Source organism: Chlamydotis macqueenii, chromosome 6 (genome assembly GCF_036417535.1).
Source record: "Chlamydotis macqueenii isolate bChlMac1 chromosome 6, bChlMac1.mat, whole genome shotgun sequence".
Classification (NCBI taxonomy): domain Eukaryota; kingdom Metazoa; phylum Chordata; class Aves; order Otidiformes; family Otididae; genus Chlamydotis; species Chlamydotis macqueenii.
The window spans coordinates 25,246,531-25,263,779 of NC_141561.1; the positions used below are offsets into that span (position 1 = coordinate 25,246,531).

Below are 17,249 nucleotides of genomic sequence, written 5' to 3' on the forward strand. Positions count from 1 at the left end.
AGATTTAACACATTTTATATTATTTTGAAGTAAACATTTAGAAACACATATTGTTTTACATATTAAAAATATATTTCTTAGTAAAACACACCTGTTATTTTTGTTCCCTCCTTGGTCTCAGAAGGCACTCCAACACCATACTCATTTTCTCCAGAAACCCGGAAATAGTAAATGGCACCTTCTTGTAAGCCAGTCACTTTGTAGGACAGGCGATGACAATTGTTTGTCACAGTGACCCATGCTTTTTTGCTAGCTTCTCGTTTTTCAATAACATAGTTCTTCACAGGTGCTCCACCATCATTTTCAGGAACATCCCAAGATAATACAACAGATTCTTTAGTTACGTCTTTTGCTGCAATATTAGATGGTGGGCCAGGAGTATCAAGAACTTTGACAATTAAAGTCAAGGTAGCAGTGTTCAGGATGTTTTGCAATGTTAATGTGTATTTTCCAGAATCGCTTCTTGTTGCTTTTTCAATAGTAAGAGATGTGTAATTATCTGAAGTATCAATGCTTGCTCGTGTACGGAGATCAGTGTCTGGTTTGTTCCATGTTACATTTGGGACTGGTTTGCCTCTGAAAGGAATAGTCATTGTGAATGATCCACCAGCCTTCACAATCAAAGTCTTCCTCATTTCACTGTCAATATCAAACACAGGTTCTTCTTCTCTTTCTTTTGCCACCTGAGGTTCTGAGACATCACTTGGTTCACTAACACCGATTTTGTTAATGGATTTCACTCTAAAGACGTATTCAGAGCCTGATACCAATCCAGTTACGGTGTATTCTGTGCCTCTTAAGTTCTGAACAGCAGTTATCCAGTCAGCTTCATCAGTTTTCTTGTACTCAACCGTGTATCCCGTTACTGGAGCACCTCCATCATACAGTGGCTTTGTCCACCCAATTGTGATATTTGACCTTGTAGAATCCATAATCTTAGGTTTAGATGGGGGAGATGGCAAGAAGATCGGATCTTCTGCCCGAACTAGTGGTGTGGTTTCACTTGGAAGACTGAGGCCAGCAGCATTTTCTGCATAAACCCGGAATTCATATTCACATCCTTCACGGAGACCAGATGATTTCACTCTTAAATCGTAAACTGGCTTTTTGTTTACACGAATCCATCTTAGGCTAGTTTTCTCACGCCTTTCAATTACATAGCCAGAGATCTCATTGCCTCCATCAGACTCAGGTCTTGCCCAGCACAGAGTTATTGAATCTTTGCTCACATTGGTGATCTCTAATGATGTAGGTGGACTTGGAACTGTAAATGGGTCTAGGGCTTTGACAGCAACACTTTCTAGAGGCTCACCAATGCCATATTTGTTAACTCCCATCACTCTGAAAATATACTCATTACCCTTCAGCAGTTTTGTCACTTTACAGGATGTTGTTCTAAGCTCTGCTTCACAAAGTGTCCATGCAATTCTACTAGTCTCACGTTTTTCTACAACATAATAATCAATATCTGCACCGCCATTTTCTTGAGGGGGTCCCCATGATAAATGGCACTTTTCAGCAGTAAGGCCATTTATTTCTAATGGGCCTGCAGGTGGGCCAGGTCTATCAAGTACTTTGCAGTTAATTGCCAAAGATTTTGTTCCTGCAACATTTTGTAATGTTAGTACATACTGTCCTGAATCACCTCGGATACAGTCCTTAATGGTTATTGCAGTAGTGTGATCTGTTGAGACTGTTTCAACTCTAGCTTTTCCTTCAAGGTCCTTGCCATCCTTTGTCCATGAAATCACTGGTATTGGCCGTCCTGCAATATCAGCATTGACTTTAAACACCTCTCCAGCTTTCACAACTACAACATCCCTGAATTTGGCATCCATCATAATTCTTGGAGCCTCTACATCATCTTTTACAGTCACAGGTCCAGTCGATTCAGATGGCTGACTGAAGAGTCCAGCAGCGTTCTTTGCAATCACACGGAATTCATATCGCTGGTCTTCTGTAAGTCCACCTACATCAAAGTATGTTTCTTGTACATTAGTAAAATTACACTTTAGCCAACGACCATCTGGTATCTCTCTGCGTTCAATAATATATCCTGTTACTTTAGCTCCACCATCATATTCTGGTTTAGTCCATTTCAGTGAGACACATGTTCTTGTAATATTAGTAACTTCTGGTTGACCCGGAGGATCACATGGATCTCTTGCAGCAACTGGTTCACATGATTTACTGCATTTGCCTATTCCAGCAATGTTTTCAGCATACACACGATATTCATACAGCAGTCCTTCATCAAGACCTGTAACTTTCATTTGTGTATCAGGTATAAGGCTCTTGTTGACTTTTGTCCAAAGGATGCTGCTTCTTTCTTTACGCTCCAAGTGATACCCTAGTACTCTGCTACCTCCATCATTAACTGGTACTTGCCAAGTTACAATCATGAAAGCTTTAGTTGCATGTGCCACATGAGGAGTTCCGGGTGGTCCTGGAGGCTTAAATGGATACTCCGCCACAACAGAAGGAGAATTAGTGTAAGTGCTTTTCCCATAGCGGTTTTCTGAACAAATACGGAACTGATATTCAGAGCCAGTGGTGAGTCGAGATACTTTAATTGAAGTTCTTGCAACTGCTGCAGATACTACATCCCACATTGTTGTGGTAGTTTCACGCTTCTCCACAATGTAATTGCTAATATGGCACCCACCATCATATGCTGGGGGTTTCCAAGACAGGGTTACGCTATCAGCACTAATTTCATCAATATGCACATCAGTTGGTGGTCCTGGTCTGTCAAGGACAATTACAGTTAAAGAAGCTGTTGTTGATCCAGCAGTATTTGAAAGATGTAATTCATAATGTCCCAAATCTTCACTTGAAGCTTCCTTGATGGACAGTGAAGTTGAGGTCTTTGATGTCTGAACATTTACCCTGGTTGTCTCTTTTAAGGGATTCCCATCCTTCTTCCAGCTAGCAGTTGGAAGAGGACGCCCTCTGAATGGCACATCAATCTTAAGATCATCTCCAGCTTTCACAGTGAATGTGTTGAAAAGCAGCTCAGCAGATGGGTGGATTTCAATATCTTTTGCAATAACTGGGACACCAAGTTCTCTTGGATCACTTTTTCCTTTTTCATTAACAGCAATCACTCTGAAACTGTACTCTTCTCCCATACTTAAGCCTGTTATTGTTGCTTCTAATGTTTTCACCTGTGTACATGCACTCCATTTTATACTTCCTTTAGTTTGCATTTCTACTATATAACCAGTAATTTTACTGCCACCATCACTCTCTGGCTTTTCCCATTTAATTGTAGCAGAGTTGCGAGTTACATCAACAAGAACAACCTTTGCAGGTGGAGAAGGTGGTTCAGAAACCTTAATAGGGTCAGGTGTTTCTGCTGGTAAGCCAACCCCATATTCATTTACAGCTAGAACACGGAAGTAATAACTACATCCTTCTTGTAGTTGAGTAATTTTGAAGGAATTCTTAGTGCAGTTGTTTGTAATTGTGGCATATGCCTTTCTTGTGGATTCTCGCTTTTCAACTACATAGTTGGTAATTTTAGCTCCACCATCAATAAGTGGCGGTTCCCAGGCTAATGTTACAGAATCTTTCTTAACTTCTCTGATTGTCAGGTTTATAGGTGCACTAGGTGTATCAAGCACTCTGACATTAACAAAAGCTGATTTTTTGCCACTGTTGTTCTCTAAAGTAAGATTGTATCTACCACTATCAAATCTATTCACATTGTCAATGACTAGCATTGTATAGGAACCGGTAACTTCAATCTGAGCTCGCTCACTAATTGTTCCTTCTGCTTTTTCCCATTTAACTTCAGGCTCTGGTCTTCCTTTGATAGTGACAAACAGGCGTAATGTACCACTAGCACGTACAGTGACTACTTTTCTGAGATCTGCATCAAGTTCAATTTCAGGAGGTTCAATCTTCTCTGCTGCTATGACTGTACCAGGTATAGTAGCAGGTTCTCCTACTCCTTCCGAGTTGATGGCACAGATGCGGAAGTTATACTCCTGGTTCTCTTTCAGTTTCGTTACAGTGAACTGTTTTGCTTGTAGGCCTGTTGGTGGAGTGCAGGTAGTCCATTCATCAGCAGCAGCTTCTTTTACTTCTACTACATATCCCTTAACTGGAGCACCACCATCATAAACGGGCTTACTCCAGGCAAGGGAAACTGATGACCTGGAAGTATCTGTAACCTTTGGATTGCTTGGTGGACCTGGTGGATATAATATATCACAAGCACGATAGAAAATGGATGGCTCACTGGGTTCCCCTACCCCTGCAGCATTTTCAGCAGAAACTCTAAATTCATAGAAATGCCCATCAGTAAGACCTGTTACTCTGAATCGCAAGTCCGTCAGCCTTTTCTTATTGCATTTGGTCCACCGGATACCATCTTTGTCTCGTTTTTCAAGTATGTAACCTTCAATTTCAGCTCCCCCATTGTCTTCTGGGCGACCCCATGTCACAACCATAGAATCTTTTGTGATTGCTGAAACTTCAGGTGTTGAAGGAGGACCAGGGGGTTTGTATGGATTACGAGCCACAATTGGCTCAGATTCCAAGGGTTCTCCAGTTCCGTATTTGTTCACTGCCATTACACGGAAAATGTACTCATTGCCAGCAAGGAGTCTGGTTACTTTGTGGTTAAGAGCCTGCACATCTGTTGCTACTTGTGTCCATGAAAGCCTGCTTGTCTCTCTTTTCTCAATGATATAATGTGAGATACTAGAACCACCATCATGTAAAGGTGGAGCCCATGCCAAGTAGCATTTTTCTGCAGTGACACCTGTAACCTTCAGTGGTCCTTCTGGAGGTCCTGGTCTATCGAGCACCTTTACAGTGATTGGTATAGATTTTGTACCACCAACATTTCTGAGGTTAAGAGTATAGTGACCTCCATCTACTCTTATACAGTCTTTGACAGTAAGAGTTGTTTTCTGGATGGTAGATTTAATTTCCATTCTTGCAGTTGCTTCTTCAAGGTCTTTACCATCTTTTGACCATGTAATGTCAGGAATAGGTTTTCCATGAATATCAGCTTCAAGAACAAAGGTTTCTCCAGCATGAACAACAATGACATCTTTGTATTTAGGATCTAGTGAAGCCCCTGGTGCTTCAATTTCATCTCTGGCAGTAATGGGCCCTGTACTTTCAGATGGTTCACTCAAGCAGCCTGCTGCATTTCTTGCAATTACTCTAAATTCATATCGTTGGTCTTCAACAAGACCACTTACTGTAAATTCTGTTTCCAACACATTTGTAAAGCTGGCTTTCATCCAGCGACCATCTGGTAGTTCTTTCTTTTCTACAATATATCCAGTTATTTTACTTCCACCATCATATTCTGGTTTTTTCCACTTCAGTGTGATGTTATTTCTTGTAACAGCAATGGCCTCTGGACGCCCAGGTGGATCACAAGGATCTCGGGCAACATACAATTCTGATACTTTGCTGACTTTGCCAATGCCAACAATGTTTTCAGCAGAAACTCTGAACTCATATTCAAGACCTTCTTCAAGGCCATCTGTTTTATATTTGGTGTCTGCAATGAGTGACTTGTTCTGTTTTGTCCAAAGAATACTGTTCTTATCTTTACGTTCAAGATGGTAGCCAAGAACTTTGCTTCCTCCATCATTAACTGGTTCATGCCATTGTACGATCATATGGTCCTTGGAAGCTGCTGTTACAAATGGGGTTCCAGGTGGACCAGGCACCTTGTAGGGGTATTGCACAACAACTGGTTTAGAATCCAAAGGAGAGCTCTTCCCATATCTATTTTCAGCAGAAATCCTGAACTGATATTCAGAACCTGTTTTAAGCTTTGTTGCTTTGATAGTTGTTCTTGCAACAGTTGCTGACACAATGCTCCATGTGGTAGTGCTTGTGTCACGCTTTTCTACTATATAGTTGCTTATCTGACAGCCACCAGTATAATCTGGTGGATCCCATGATAAAACAACAAAGTCTGAGCTAACTTCATCAAAGCGGACAGGTCCCCGTGCTGGGCCAGGCTTTTCCAATACGATTATGCTCAGGTGCTCTGTTGCTGTACCTGCTGTGTTTGTTGCTGTTACTGTATATTTACCAAAATCTTCCTTGTTGCTTTCTTTAATATGTAAGATAGTTGATGTTGATGTATCCTCAATATGTAATCTGGTTGTCTGTTTCAGTGGCTGCTCATCTTTTGTCCAAGTAATAGCAGGTTTGGGTCTACCTATAAATGGTACTTCTACCTTCAGATCTTCTCCAGCCTGTACACTGTATGTATTAAACATGAGTTTGAAACTTGGCTCAATTGTCAAGTCTTTAGCTATCACAGGAATTCCAAGTGCTCTGGGATCGCTTTTGCCTTTTTCATTGTAGGCAATCACATGAAATTGATATTCCTGTCCTGGACTCAAACCAGACACAACTGCATTGCATGTTTTGGTCTCACTAACAACACTCCATTTTTCTGTTCCTTTAGGCAGCATTTCAACAATGTATCCCAAAATTCTGCTGCCCCCATCATGTTCAGGTTTTTCCCATGTAAGTGATGCACTTCTCTGAGTCACATCAGTGAGTGTTACTTTCCCAGGAGGCAGAGGTGGCTCTGAGGCTTTGACAGCATCTGTGGTTTCAGCTGGAACACCAATTCCAAATTCATTTTCAGCCATAACTCTGAAGTAATAAATTGCTCCTTCTGTAAGATTTTCAACTTTAAAACTTGTCTTGCCACACTTAGCACTTACATTTGCAAATGCCTTCCTGGTTGACTCACGCTTGTCTATTACATAGTTCTTTACCTTTGCACCACCATCGATAATGGGTGGTTCCCAAGATAATACAGCAGAGTCCTTCTTTATATCCTTTACCACTAAGTTTTGTGGTGGTCCTGGAGTGTCCAAGACTTTTACTGTAACAAATGCAGATTTAGAACCACTGCTGTTCTCCAACTTAAGAATGTACTTTCCAGCATCATTTCTATCGCAGTTGTCAATTGAAAGTTGTGTGTAGTTTATGCCTTTATCAATCTGAACTTTTTCTGTGAATTCACCTTCTTCTCGAGACCACATGACGTCTGGTGTTGGTCGTCCCCTGAATGGTATGTGAATCCTAGCAGACCCACCAGCTCTAACCACTATTCCTTTCCTTAGCTCTGAATCAATATCAAGTTCTGGAGCTTCAAGTTTGTCTTCTGGTTTAATAGTACCAGGAACTGATGCAGGCTCTCCTACACCAACCTTGTTGAGGGCACACACTCGTAGTTTATATTCTTGATGTTCAGTAAGCTTTTTGATTTCAAATCGAGTAGCACGTACACCTGTTTGCGGAGTAACAAGTGACCATTCATCTTCATCTGCTTTACATATTTCTACAAGGTATCCCTGGATTTCACAACCACCATCATAAATAGGTTTACTCCAACCAAGTGTAACTGAACTTTTGGTAGTATCCACAACATGGGCATTTGTAGGTGGGCCAGGCTTGAACATGGGGTCACAAGCTTTAAAGTAAGGAGAAACTTGGCTTGGTTCACCCACTCCAGCAGCATTTTCAGCAGAAACTCTGAATTCATACTCATGATCCTCTGTTAATCCTGTAACTCTTAATCGCAAATCTGTAATTCGGCGTTTATTGCATTTTATCCATCTGATGCCTGCTCGGTCTCTCTTTTCTACAATGTAACCTATGATTTCACTACCTCCATCACTTTCTGGCCGGCTCCAGCAGACAGTCATAGAATCCTTTGTGATGTTGGTAACTTCCAAGGCCTTTGGTGGTCCAGGAACCACAAATGGATTTTTCATCATTACTGGCACTGATTCTAATGGCTCACCAACCCCATATTTGTTAACTGCCATAATACGGAAAACATATTCATTTCCTTCCAAGAGTTTTGTTACTTTCAGCATTGTAGGTAAGACTTCTGAAGCAACAACAGTCCACGCTAGACGACTAGTTTCTCTTTTCTCTACAATGTAATGAGAAATATCACTGCCACCATCATGAAGAGGAGGAGCCCATGCCAATGAACATTTTTCAGCTGTAACTCCTGTCACTTGGACTGGGCCCTCTGGAGGTCCTGGCCTGTCCAAGACTTTTACATTTACTGGTACTGTCTTTGTTCCTGCAACATTAGAGGCTTCTAAAATGTACTGTCCACCATCAACTCTAATAGCATCTTTTACAATTATTAATGCACTGAAATCTGTGTTCTTTATTTCGTATCTAGCAGTTTCCTCAAGCTCTTTATCTCCTTTGTACCACTTAATGGTTGGTAGTGGCTTTCCGTGAACATCAGCCTCAAGTCTGAATGTTTCGCCAGCATTTACAACAATTGTGTCTTTGTACTTTGGATCCATTGAAATTCGTGGAAGTTCAACTTCATCCCTTGCTGTTATTGGTCCTGTACTGTCAGAAGGTTTGCTTATTGCACCTGCAGCGTTCTTTGCAATTACTCTAAATTCATATCTTTGGTCTTCAGTAAGTCCTGTTACAGTGAACTGAGTTTCAATGATATTTGTAAAGCTAGCTTTCATCCAGCGACCATCTGGCAAGTCACGTTTCTCTACAATATAACCAGTAATCTTACTTCCTCCATCATATTCTGGTTTGGTCCACTGTAGAGTAATAGAGGTTCTTTTTATTATTATAGCTTCTGGGCGACCTGGAGGATCACATGGGTCACGAGCTACATAGCACTCAGAAACTTTACTTGTTTTGCCTACACCAACAATATTTTCTGCAGAAACTCGGAACTCATATTCAATTCCTTCTTCAAGGTTAGTTGTCTTAAAACTTGTATCCTGAATAATTGTCTTGTTCACCTTAGCCCATAAAATGCTGTTTTTCTCCTTTCTCTCAAGATGGTAGCCTAACACTCTACTGCCACCATCATTTATCGGTTCATGCCACTGTACAACCATGGAGTCTTTTGTAACTATTGTCACAAATGGTGTGCCAGGAGGTCCTGGTTCCTTGTAGGGGTACTGTGCTACAACCGGTGCAGATTCCAATGCAAAGCTCTGCCCATACCTGTTCTCAGCAAATATTCTGAACTGGTATTCTGAACCAGTTTTCAGTCTTGTCACCTTCAGTGTAGTTCTTGCAACAGTAGCTGAAACTGTTTCCCATACAGTGGTGGTTGTATCTCTCTTGTGAACAACATAGTTGGTGATCTGGCAGCCGCCTGTGTATGTCGGTGGATTCCATGATAGGGTAATACTTTCTGCACTTATTTCATCAAACTTCACAGGTCCTACCGGAGGGTCAGGTTTGTCTAGAGTTATAATTTCAACAGAGGCAGACTTTTGCCCAACAATGTTAGCCACAGTGATTTCATAAGTGCCACTGTCCTCTTTGCTAGTTTCTTTAATATTCAATATAGTGAGATCAGTCAAATCGCTAACGTTGACTCTTGTTGTCTGCCTTAATGGCTGGCCATCTTTTACCCAGGTAACGGTTGGCTTAGGTCGACCTGCAATTGGTACTTCTACTTTCAGATCTTGTCCCACTTGGATACTATAACTGTGAAAAGCAGGTCTTACGTCAGGTTCAATCACCAGGTCTTTGGCAACTATTGGAACTGCAAGTGCTCTAGGATCACTCTTACCCTTTTCATTTACAGCCATTACTCTAAAAAGATATTCTTCCCCTTGGGTTAGGTTAGTAACAACCGCTTCAAGTGTTTTTACACGAGCACACTCTGACCACTTCTCACTACCCTTTGCTTGCATTTCAACAATGTATTGTATGATTTTGCTGCCACCATCATGTTCAGGTTTTGCCCAGCTTAGCGAGACACTATTTCTAGTGACATCGTCCACTGTTATTTTCCCAGGAGGCTGTGGAACTTCAGCAACTTTAATTGGGTCACTAGTTTCCGCAGGGAGGCCAATTCCATATTCATTCTCAGCAGAGATTCTAAAGAAGTAATAGCAGCCCTCTTGAAGTTGATCTACTTTCCATGAAGTTTTGTGGCAGTTTGTTACAACAGCTGCATATGCCTTTCTTGTTGCTTCACGCTTTTCAATAATGTAGTTCTTTATTTTTCCTCCACCATCCAAGAGAGGAGGCTCCCATGAAAGTGAAACAGAGTCTTTAGTGATCTCTCTGATTTTTAAATTAACAGGTGCACTTGGGGTATCCAGTACTCTTACACTGACAAAGGCAGACTTTGTTCCACTGCTGTTTTCTAAAGTCAGAGTATACTTTCCAGTATCAAATCTGTTAACATTGTCTAGAACAAGGGAAGTAAAGCTGCTAGTGGTATCAATAATAGCTGCCTCTCTGATATCACCATCCATTTTACCCCATTTCACTTCAGGTGTTGGACGACCTCTGATGGGAACAAACAGCCTCAAGGAACCTCCGGCCCTCACATTTACAATCTTCCTTAATTCCATGTCAAGGTCCAGGTCTGGTGCCTCCATCTTTTCTTCCACAATAACAGAACCAGGAACATCTGCATGCTCTCCAACTCCTGCTTTATTAACTGCACATATGCGGAATTTGTATTCATGTTTTTCCACTAATTTTTCTACTTCCATGTGAGTATTCTTAATTCCAGTTGGAGGGGTACAAATTGCCCATTCACCATCACTTACATCACATTTTTCCACAATGTATCCCTGAATTTCAGAGCCACCATCATAGATAGGTTTACCCCATGAAAGGAAAACTGAAGCTCTTGTAACATCCACAACTTTAGGATTATTGGGTGGACCAGGCTTGTAAATAGGATCACATGCTTTGTAGTAAGTGGAAGGTGGGCTTGGTTCACTAAGACCAGCAGCATTTTCAGCTGAAACTCTGTACTCGTAATCATGATTTTCTATAAGACCAGTCACTCTGCATCGCAGTTCACTTATCAGGCGTTTGTTACATCTTGTCCAGCGAATACCTTCCTTATCTCGTTTTTCAAGGACGTAGCCTAGGATTTCACTACCGCCATCTGAAGCTGGCCTTTCCCATACAACTATCATAGAATCTTTGGTAATGGCTGTGACTTCTGGTGCCTTTGGTGGAAGTGGCACTACAAATGGGTTCTTTGCAAGTACTGGTTCAGACTCAAGAGGTTCACCAACACCGTATTTATTTACTGCCATGATGCGGAAAATATATTCATTTCCTTCTAAAAGTTTTGTAACTTTGCAATTTAGGGTTTGCACATTTGAATCAACGACTGTCCACACCAACCGACTGGTTTCTCTTTTTTCTACAATGTAGTGTGAAATGTCACTACCACCATCTTGTAGTGGAGGCTTCCATGACAGCATGCATTTTTCAGCAGTAACACCTGTAATCTCAACAGGTCCTTCTGGTGGTCCAGGTCTATCAAGAACTTTGACATTAACAGGAACTTTCTTTTCACCTGCAACATTCTTTGCCAATAGTACATACTGACCACTGTCAATTCTAATGGCCTCCTTCACACTAAGGCTTGTTGCAAAATCGGTACTTTTAATTTCCATACGAGCAGTGTTTGTCAGCTCAGAATCACCTTTTAACCACTGAATGGAAGGTATTGGTTTGCCATGAACATCAGCATCAAGCTTGAATGACTCACCAGCATGCACTACAATAGTGTCTTTATATTTTGGATCCATACTTATATGAGGTGGTTCTACTTCATCTCTTGCTGTAATTGCCCCTGAACTCTCAGATGGTTCACTGAAAACACCTGCAGCATTTCGTGCTATAACACGGAACTCATACCTCTGGTTTTCAACTAGACCAGTTACTTCAAATTGGGTATCAATGACATTTGTAAAGCTTGCTTTCATCCAGCGACCATCAGGTAGCTCCTTCTTTTCAACAACATAGCCTGTGATCTTACTTCCACCATCATATGCAGGTTTCTTCCACTGAAGTGTTACTGAGCTTCTTGTGACAATTATAGGTTCTGGACGACCTGGAGGGTCACAAGGGTCATGTGCAGTATAGCACTCAGATGCTCTGCTTGCCTTTCCAATGCCCACTATGTTTTCTGCATAAACTCTAAACTCATATTCAAGACCTTCCTCAAGGCCAGTTGTCTTAAATTTGGTATCTGGAATAGGTGTTTTATTCAGTTTAGCCCAGAGAATGCTGTTTCTTTCTTTGCGTTCCAAGTGATATCCAATGATCTTGCTACCACCATCATTGACTGGTTCATTCCATTGTACCACCATGCTGTCTTTCGAGACATTTGTTACAAATGGTGTTCCAGGTGGACCAGGAAGTTTAAATGGGTATTGGGCTATGATGGGCTCTGAAGTGAGATAGGCACTCTTCCCATATCTGTTCTCAGCTGCAATTCTGAACTGATACTCACAGCCAGTCTTTAATCGACATGCTTTTATAGTTGTTCTTGCAACAGTAGCTGATACAATCTGCCAAGTGGTGGTGGAAGTGTCTCTTTTTTCTACAATGTAATTATTGATAGAGCTACCACCATCATACTTGGGTGGTTCCCAGGAAATGGTAATACTATCTGCTGTAACTTCATCTACTTTTACTGGTCCAGTTGGAGGTCCTGGTTTGTCAAGGACAACAATATTTAGGGTCTCACTTGCTTCACCTGCAGAGTTTGTAAGTTTAACTAAATATGTCCCCACATCTTCTTTGCATGCTTCTTTTATTGTTAACACTGTGTTATTTTCTGAACTTTCTTCATTTACTCTTGTAGTCTGCTTCAATGCCACATTATCTTTATGCCAAAACACTGCTGGTTTGGGTCGGCCAACAAAAGGAACATCAACCTTTAAGTCCTCTCCTGCTAGAACACTGAAAGTGGTAAACAGTAGTTTGAAAGCTGGTGGAATCACAAGATCTTTTGCAACAACTGGTATACCCAGCTGGCGAGGATCACTGATACCTTTCTCATTCTGAGCTGAAACACGGAAAGTGTATTCTTCACCTTGGATCAATCCTGTGATAGTGGCTTCTGTAACTTTTACTGTAGCACAAGTTGACCACTTTTCACTGCCTTTGCTTTGCATTTCTACAATGTAGCCCAGAATTCTGCTACCACCATCATGTTCAGGTTTTTCCCAAGATAAGGATACGCTATTTCTCGTCACGTCCAATAAAGTTATTTTCCCTGGTGGAAGTGGTCTTTCTGATACTTTTACAGATTCTGAAGTTTCAACTGGAAGGCCTATTCCATACTCATTTTCAGCTAGGACTCTGAAGTAGTAGTTGCAGCCTTCTTGCAGTGAATCAACTTTCCAGCTGGTCTTGTGGCAATTGGCATTAACAGTTGAATAAGCTTTTCTTGTAGATTCACGCTTTTCAACAATGTAATTTTTTATTTTAGAGCCACCGTCTATGAGAGGAGGCTCCCATGTGAGTGTAACTGATGATTTTGTAACTTCTTTTATTTTCAAATCTTGAGGTGCTCCTGGAGTATCAAGAACTCTGACGTTCACAAATGCTGACTTACTACCTGAGCTGTTTTCAATTGTCAGTATGTATTTGCCACTATCAAATCTATTTACATTTTCAACAATAAGTAGAGTGTAAGAGCTTGTTGATTCAATGCTTGCTCTATCCAAAGATTCCCCGTGTTCTCTTGTCCATTTTACTTCAGGTGCTGGTCTTCCTTTAATTGGGACAAAGAGCCTTAGAGTACAACAGGCTCTAATAGTGACAACCTTACGTAGTTCTGCATCAAGTTCAATTTCTGGAGGTAGCATTCTTTCTTCAGCTTTGGGAGTCCCAGGAACAACAGCAGGTTCTCCAAGACCTTCAGAGTTCATAGCATATATCCGTATTTTATACTCTTGATTTTCTTTCAGGTCAGTGATGGTAAAAGAAGTGGCCTTTAGACCTACTGGTGGAGTGACGATCTTCCATTCATCTTCTTCAGGTAGTGCGATCTCAACCATATAACCTGTGATCTCTGAACCACCATCATATATTGGTTTGTTCCACGCTATTGTAATTGAGGACTTGCTGCTATCCAAAACACGAGGATTACCTGGGGGACCAGGCTTAAATACGGTATCACAAGCTTTATAGAATGGACTAGTTGGGCTTGGCTCACTGACTCCAGCAGCATTTTCAGCCATGACTCTGTATTCATATTCATGGCCTTCTGTCAGTCCAGACACTTTATAACGTAAGTCAGTAACAACTCGTTTGTTACATTTCACCCATCGTAGACCAGTCCTGTCTCGACGTTCCACAATATAGTTAGTTATTGGACTCCCACCATCAGAATCAGGATGGCCCCAACAGACAACCATAGAATCTTTTGTAATTGCTGTAACTTCAGGTGTTTTAGGTGGATCAGGTGGCACATAAGGATTTACTGCAAGAACAGGCTCTGATTCCAGAGGCTCACCAACTCCATATTTGTTAACAGCCATAACACGGAACACATACTCATTGCCCTTCAACAGCTTTGTAACCTTCAGTTTAGTTAATGGAACTTCTGTGGCTACAGCTGTCCATGCCAATCTACTGGTTTCACGTTTTTCAACCACATAATGGTCAATCTTCGCTCCTCCATCGTCTAGTGGAGGTAGCCATGACAGCACACATTTTTCTGCAGTGACTTCAGACACAGCCAAAGGCCCTTCTGGGGGACCAGGTCTATCAAGAACTTTAACATTGAATATATGCTTGGCAAAGCCACCAGGATTTGTTGCAGTAAGTGTATAGGCACCGCCATCTCTTCTTGAAGAATCTTTGTTGATAAGAACAGTAGAGAAATCTGCTATTTTTATTTCTAATTTTGCTGTGTCTTCAAGTTCTTTTTCTCCTTTTGTCCACGTCATAGTTGGTGGAGGGCGACCTGAAACATCAGCCTCAAGTCTGAAAACTTCACCTGCTTTCAGCACTAAGGTGTCTTTGTATTTAGCATCCACCCTTATCTTTGGTGCTTCAATGTCGTCTTTACAAGTTATTGCATCTGATGGCTCAGAGGGCTGACTAACAGCCCCACCAGCGTTCCTAGCAATCACACGGAATTCATAGGCAGCATCTTCTGTCAAACCACTTACAGTGAATTCAGTCTCTAGTATGTTGCTGAAATTAGCCTTTAGCCAACGGCCATTAGGAAGGTCTCTTTTTTCAACAGTGTAGCCAGTTATCTTAAAACCTCCATTATATTCCGGTTTAGTCCACTTCAGTGTGACTGCATGTCTTGTAATGTTCAGAGGTACTGGCTTACCAGGTGGATCTATTGGGTCTAGGGCAAACACAGGCTCAGATGGCTTGCTTGGCTTACTCTTCCCAGCCAGATTTTCTGCTATAACACGGAATTCATATGCAATGCCATCGGTAAGTCCAGTTGATTTAAAGATATTGCCTGACACCAGCGTTTTACTTACAGTCTGCCAAAGAATGCTATTTCGTTCTTTTCTTTCAACATGATATCCCAGAATTGGGCTTCCACCATCAGTAACAGGCTCATTCCAGCTAATGGTCATGGTTTCTTTGGTGACTGCAATCACCTGAGGAGTGCCAGGAGGCCCAGGTACCTTAAATGGGTAGTTGGCAACTACAGACTCAGAAGCAATGGCTGGACCAATTCCATATCTGTTTTGCGCTTTAACACGGAACTGATACTCAACTCCAGTAGTAAGACGAGTGGCTTTAAATGTAGTACGTATTACTGTTGTTGCCAGTTCAGTCCATGTGGTACTGTCAGTCTGACGCATTTCTACAACATAGTTACTTATTGGTACACCACCATCATTCAAAGGAGGCTCCCATGAGAATGTTAGAAAGTCAGAAGAAATTTCATCAAATTTGATTGGTCCAGTAGGAGGTCCAGGTATGTCATGAACCTGAACTGTGATTACTTCACTAACTTCTCCAACAATATTTTTAGCTGACAGTGGATATTGACCACTATCACTTCGCTTACATTCATTGATGGTTAGTATGGTTGCAGTTGCGGTATTTTCATAATTTATCCTTTGTGTTTGCTTAAGTATCTGGTCTTCTTTCTTCCAAGTCACGGTAGGCCGTGGACGACCAAGCACAGGGATTTCAATCTTGATATTGTCACCAGCTTTGGCAATAACTGTTTTCTGGTAGATGCCACGGAGGTCAAACTCTGGAAGCATTGTTTGCTCCTTGATAATAACTGGTCTGCTTTCTCTTGGGGCACTTCTTCCAGCATTGTTAACTGCCATAACCTGGAAAGTATACTCTTCATTTTCAGTTAGATTCTTTACTACACAGTCCAGCGTTTTTACAGTGGTGATGTGTGTCCACTGGTTGGTTCCTTTTCTCTGTGCTTCAATTACATACCCAGTGATCTTGCTGCCACCGTCATGTTCCGGTTTTGGCCAAGCCAGGCTAACTGAGTTCCGTGTTACATCCATAATATTAAGGCTCTCAGGTGGGGATGGTGCCTCAGAAGCTCTTACTGGTTCTGCAGTTTCAGCTGGTTCACCAATACCATACTCATTTTCAGCCAGCACTCTGAAATAGTATTCACATCCCTCAGCCAAATTAGGAATCCTGAAGGAACACTTCTGGCAGTTGGTTGTGACTGTTGAATATGCTTTTCGAGTCGATTCACGCTTCTCAACAATATAGTTTGTTATACGTGAACCACCATCTATCAGAGGCATATCCCATTGGAGGGTGATGCTGTCTTTGGTTATTTCTCTAGGCTTAAGGTTTATTGGTGGACCTGGTGTATCCAAGACTTTTACATTTACAAAGCCAGTCTTCTTACCAGCAGCATTTTCAAGAGTCATTACATATTTTCCTGCATCGTATCTGGTGCACTCTGTGATGATCAAGAGTGTAAAAGAGTCTGTATTTTCAATACTGGCACGTCCTTTGAGTGAAACATCATCTTTTGTCCATGTAACTTCTGGAGTTGGACGTCCTTTAATCGGCACAAAAATCCGAATAGTTAGTCCAGCTCTAACAACAAGTGTTCTTCTTAACTCAGCATCTAATTCAAAGTCAGGAATCTCTTCCCGGTCTTTGATTTCCACACTTGGAATTACTGCTGGTTCACCAACACCTGCAGCATTCATGGCAGAGATTCTGAAATTGTATTTGGCTCCTGTCTGCAGATGAGCGACAACAAACTGAGTGATTCTTAAAGCAGTCCCTGTTGTGTCTTTTACCCATTCTTCTTCTCCTTCCTTTTGATGCTCTACTATATAGCCAATGATGTCAAGACCACCATCATAGTGAGGCTTGCTCCAGGCTAAAGATGCACTTGTCTTTGTAGTATCAGTCACTCTTGGATTTGCAGGTGGACCTGGTGGGTCTGAAAAGTGAGGAAAAGATAAAACATTACATTACAGAGGAATTTCATCTCA

General features: G+C 41.5%; 2 protein-coding genes across 30 annotated transcripts in view; one reads left to right on the plus strand and one right to left on the minus strand.

Annotated features, from left to right (window-relative positions):
- The window catches only part of PLEKHA3 (pleckstrin homology domain containing A3), a 109,888-nt gene that overhangs the window by 48,467 nt on the left and 44,172 nt on the right, over positions 1-17,249 (plus strand). Inside the window, exon 8 of one of the 3 annotated variants that reach the window (XM_086750524.1) lies at positions 13,749-13,771. The exons of the other annotated variants lie outside the window; for them this stretch is intronic. Within the exon in view, the coding sequence (XP_086606650.1) occupies positions 13,749-13,756 (8 nt within the window). The 3' untranslated portion in view covers positions 13,757-13,771. Of the gene's footprint in view, positions 1-13,748; positions 13,772-17,249 lie in introns of those variants that run through there. 3 annotated transcript variants of the gene reach the window in all.
- TTN (titin) overlaps positions 1-17,249 on the minus strand; it is a 249,366-nt gene that overhangs the window by 28,096 nt on the left and 204,021 nt on the right. For all 27 annotated transcript variants that reach the window (XM_086750513.1, XM_086750508.1, XM_086750509.1 and 24 more), the window contains one exon: positions 92-17,197. In XM_086750513.1, the coding sequence (XP_086606639.1) occupies positions 92-17,197 (17,106 nt within the window). The remainder of the gene's footprint in view (positions 1-91; positions 17,198-17,249) is intronic.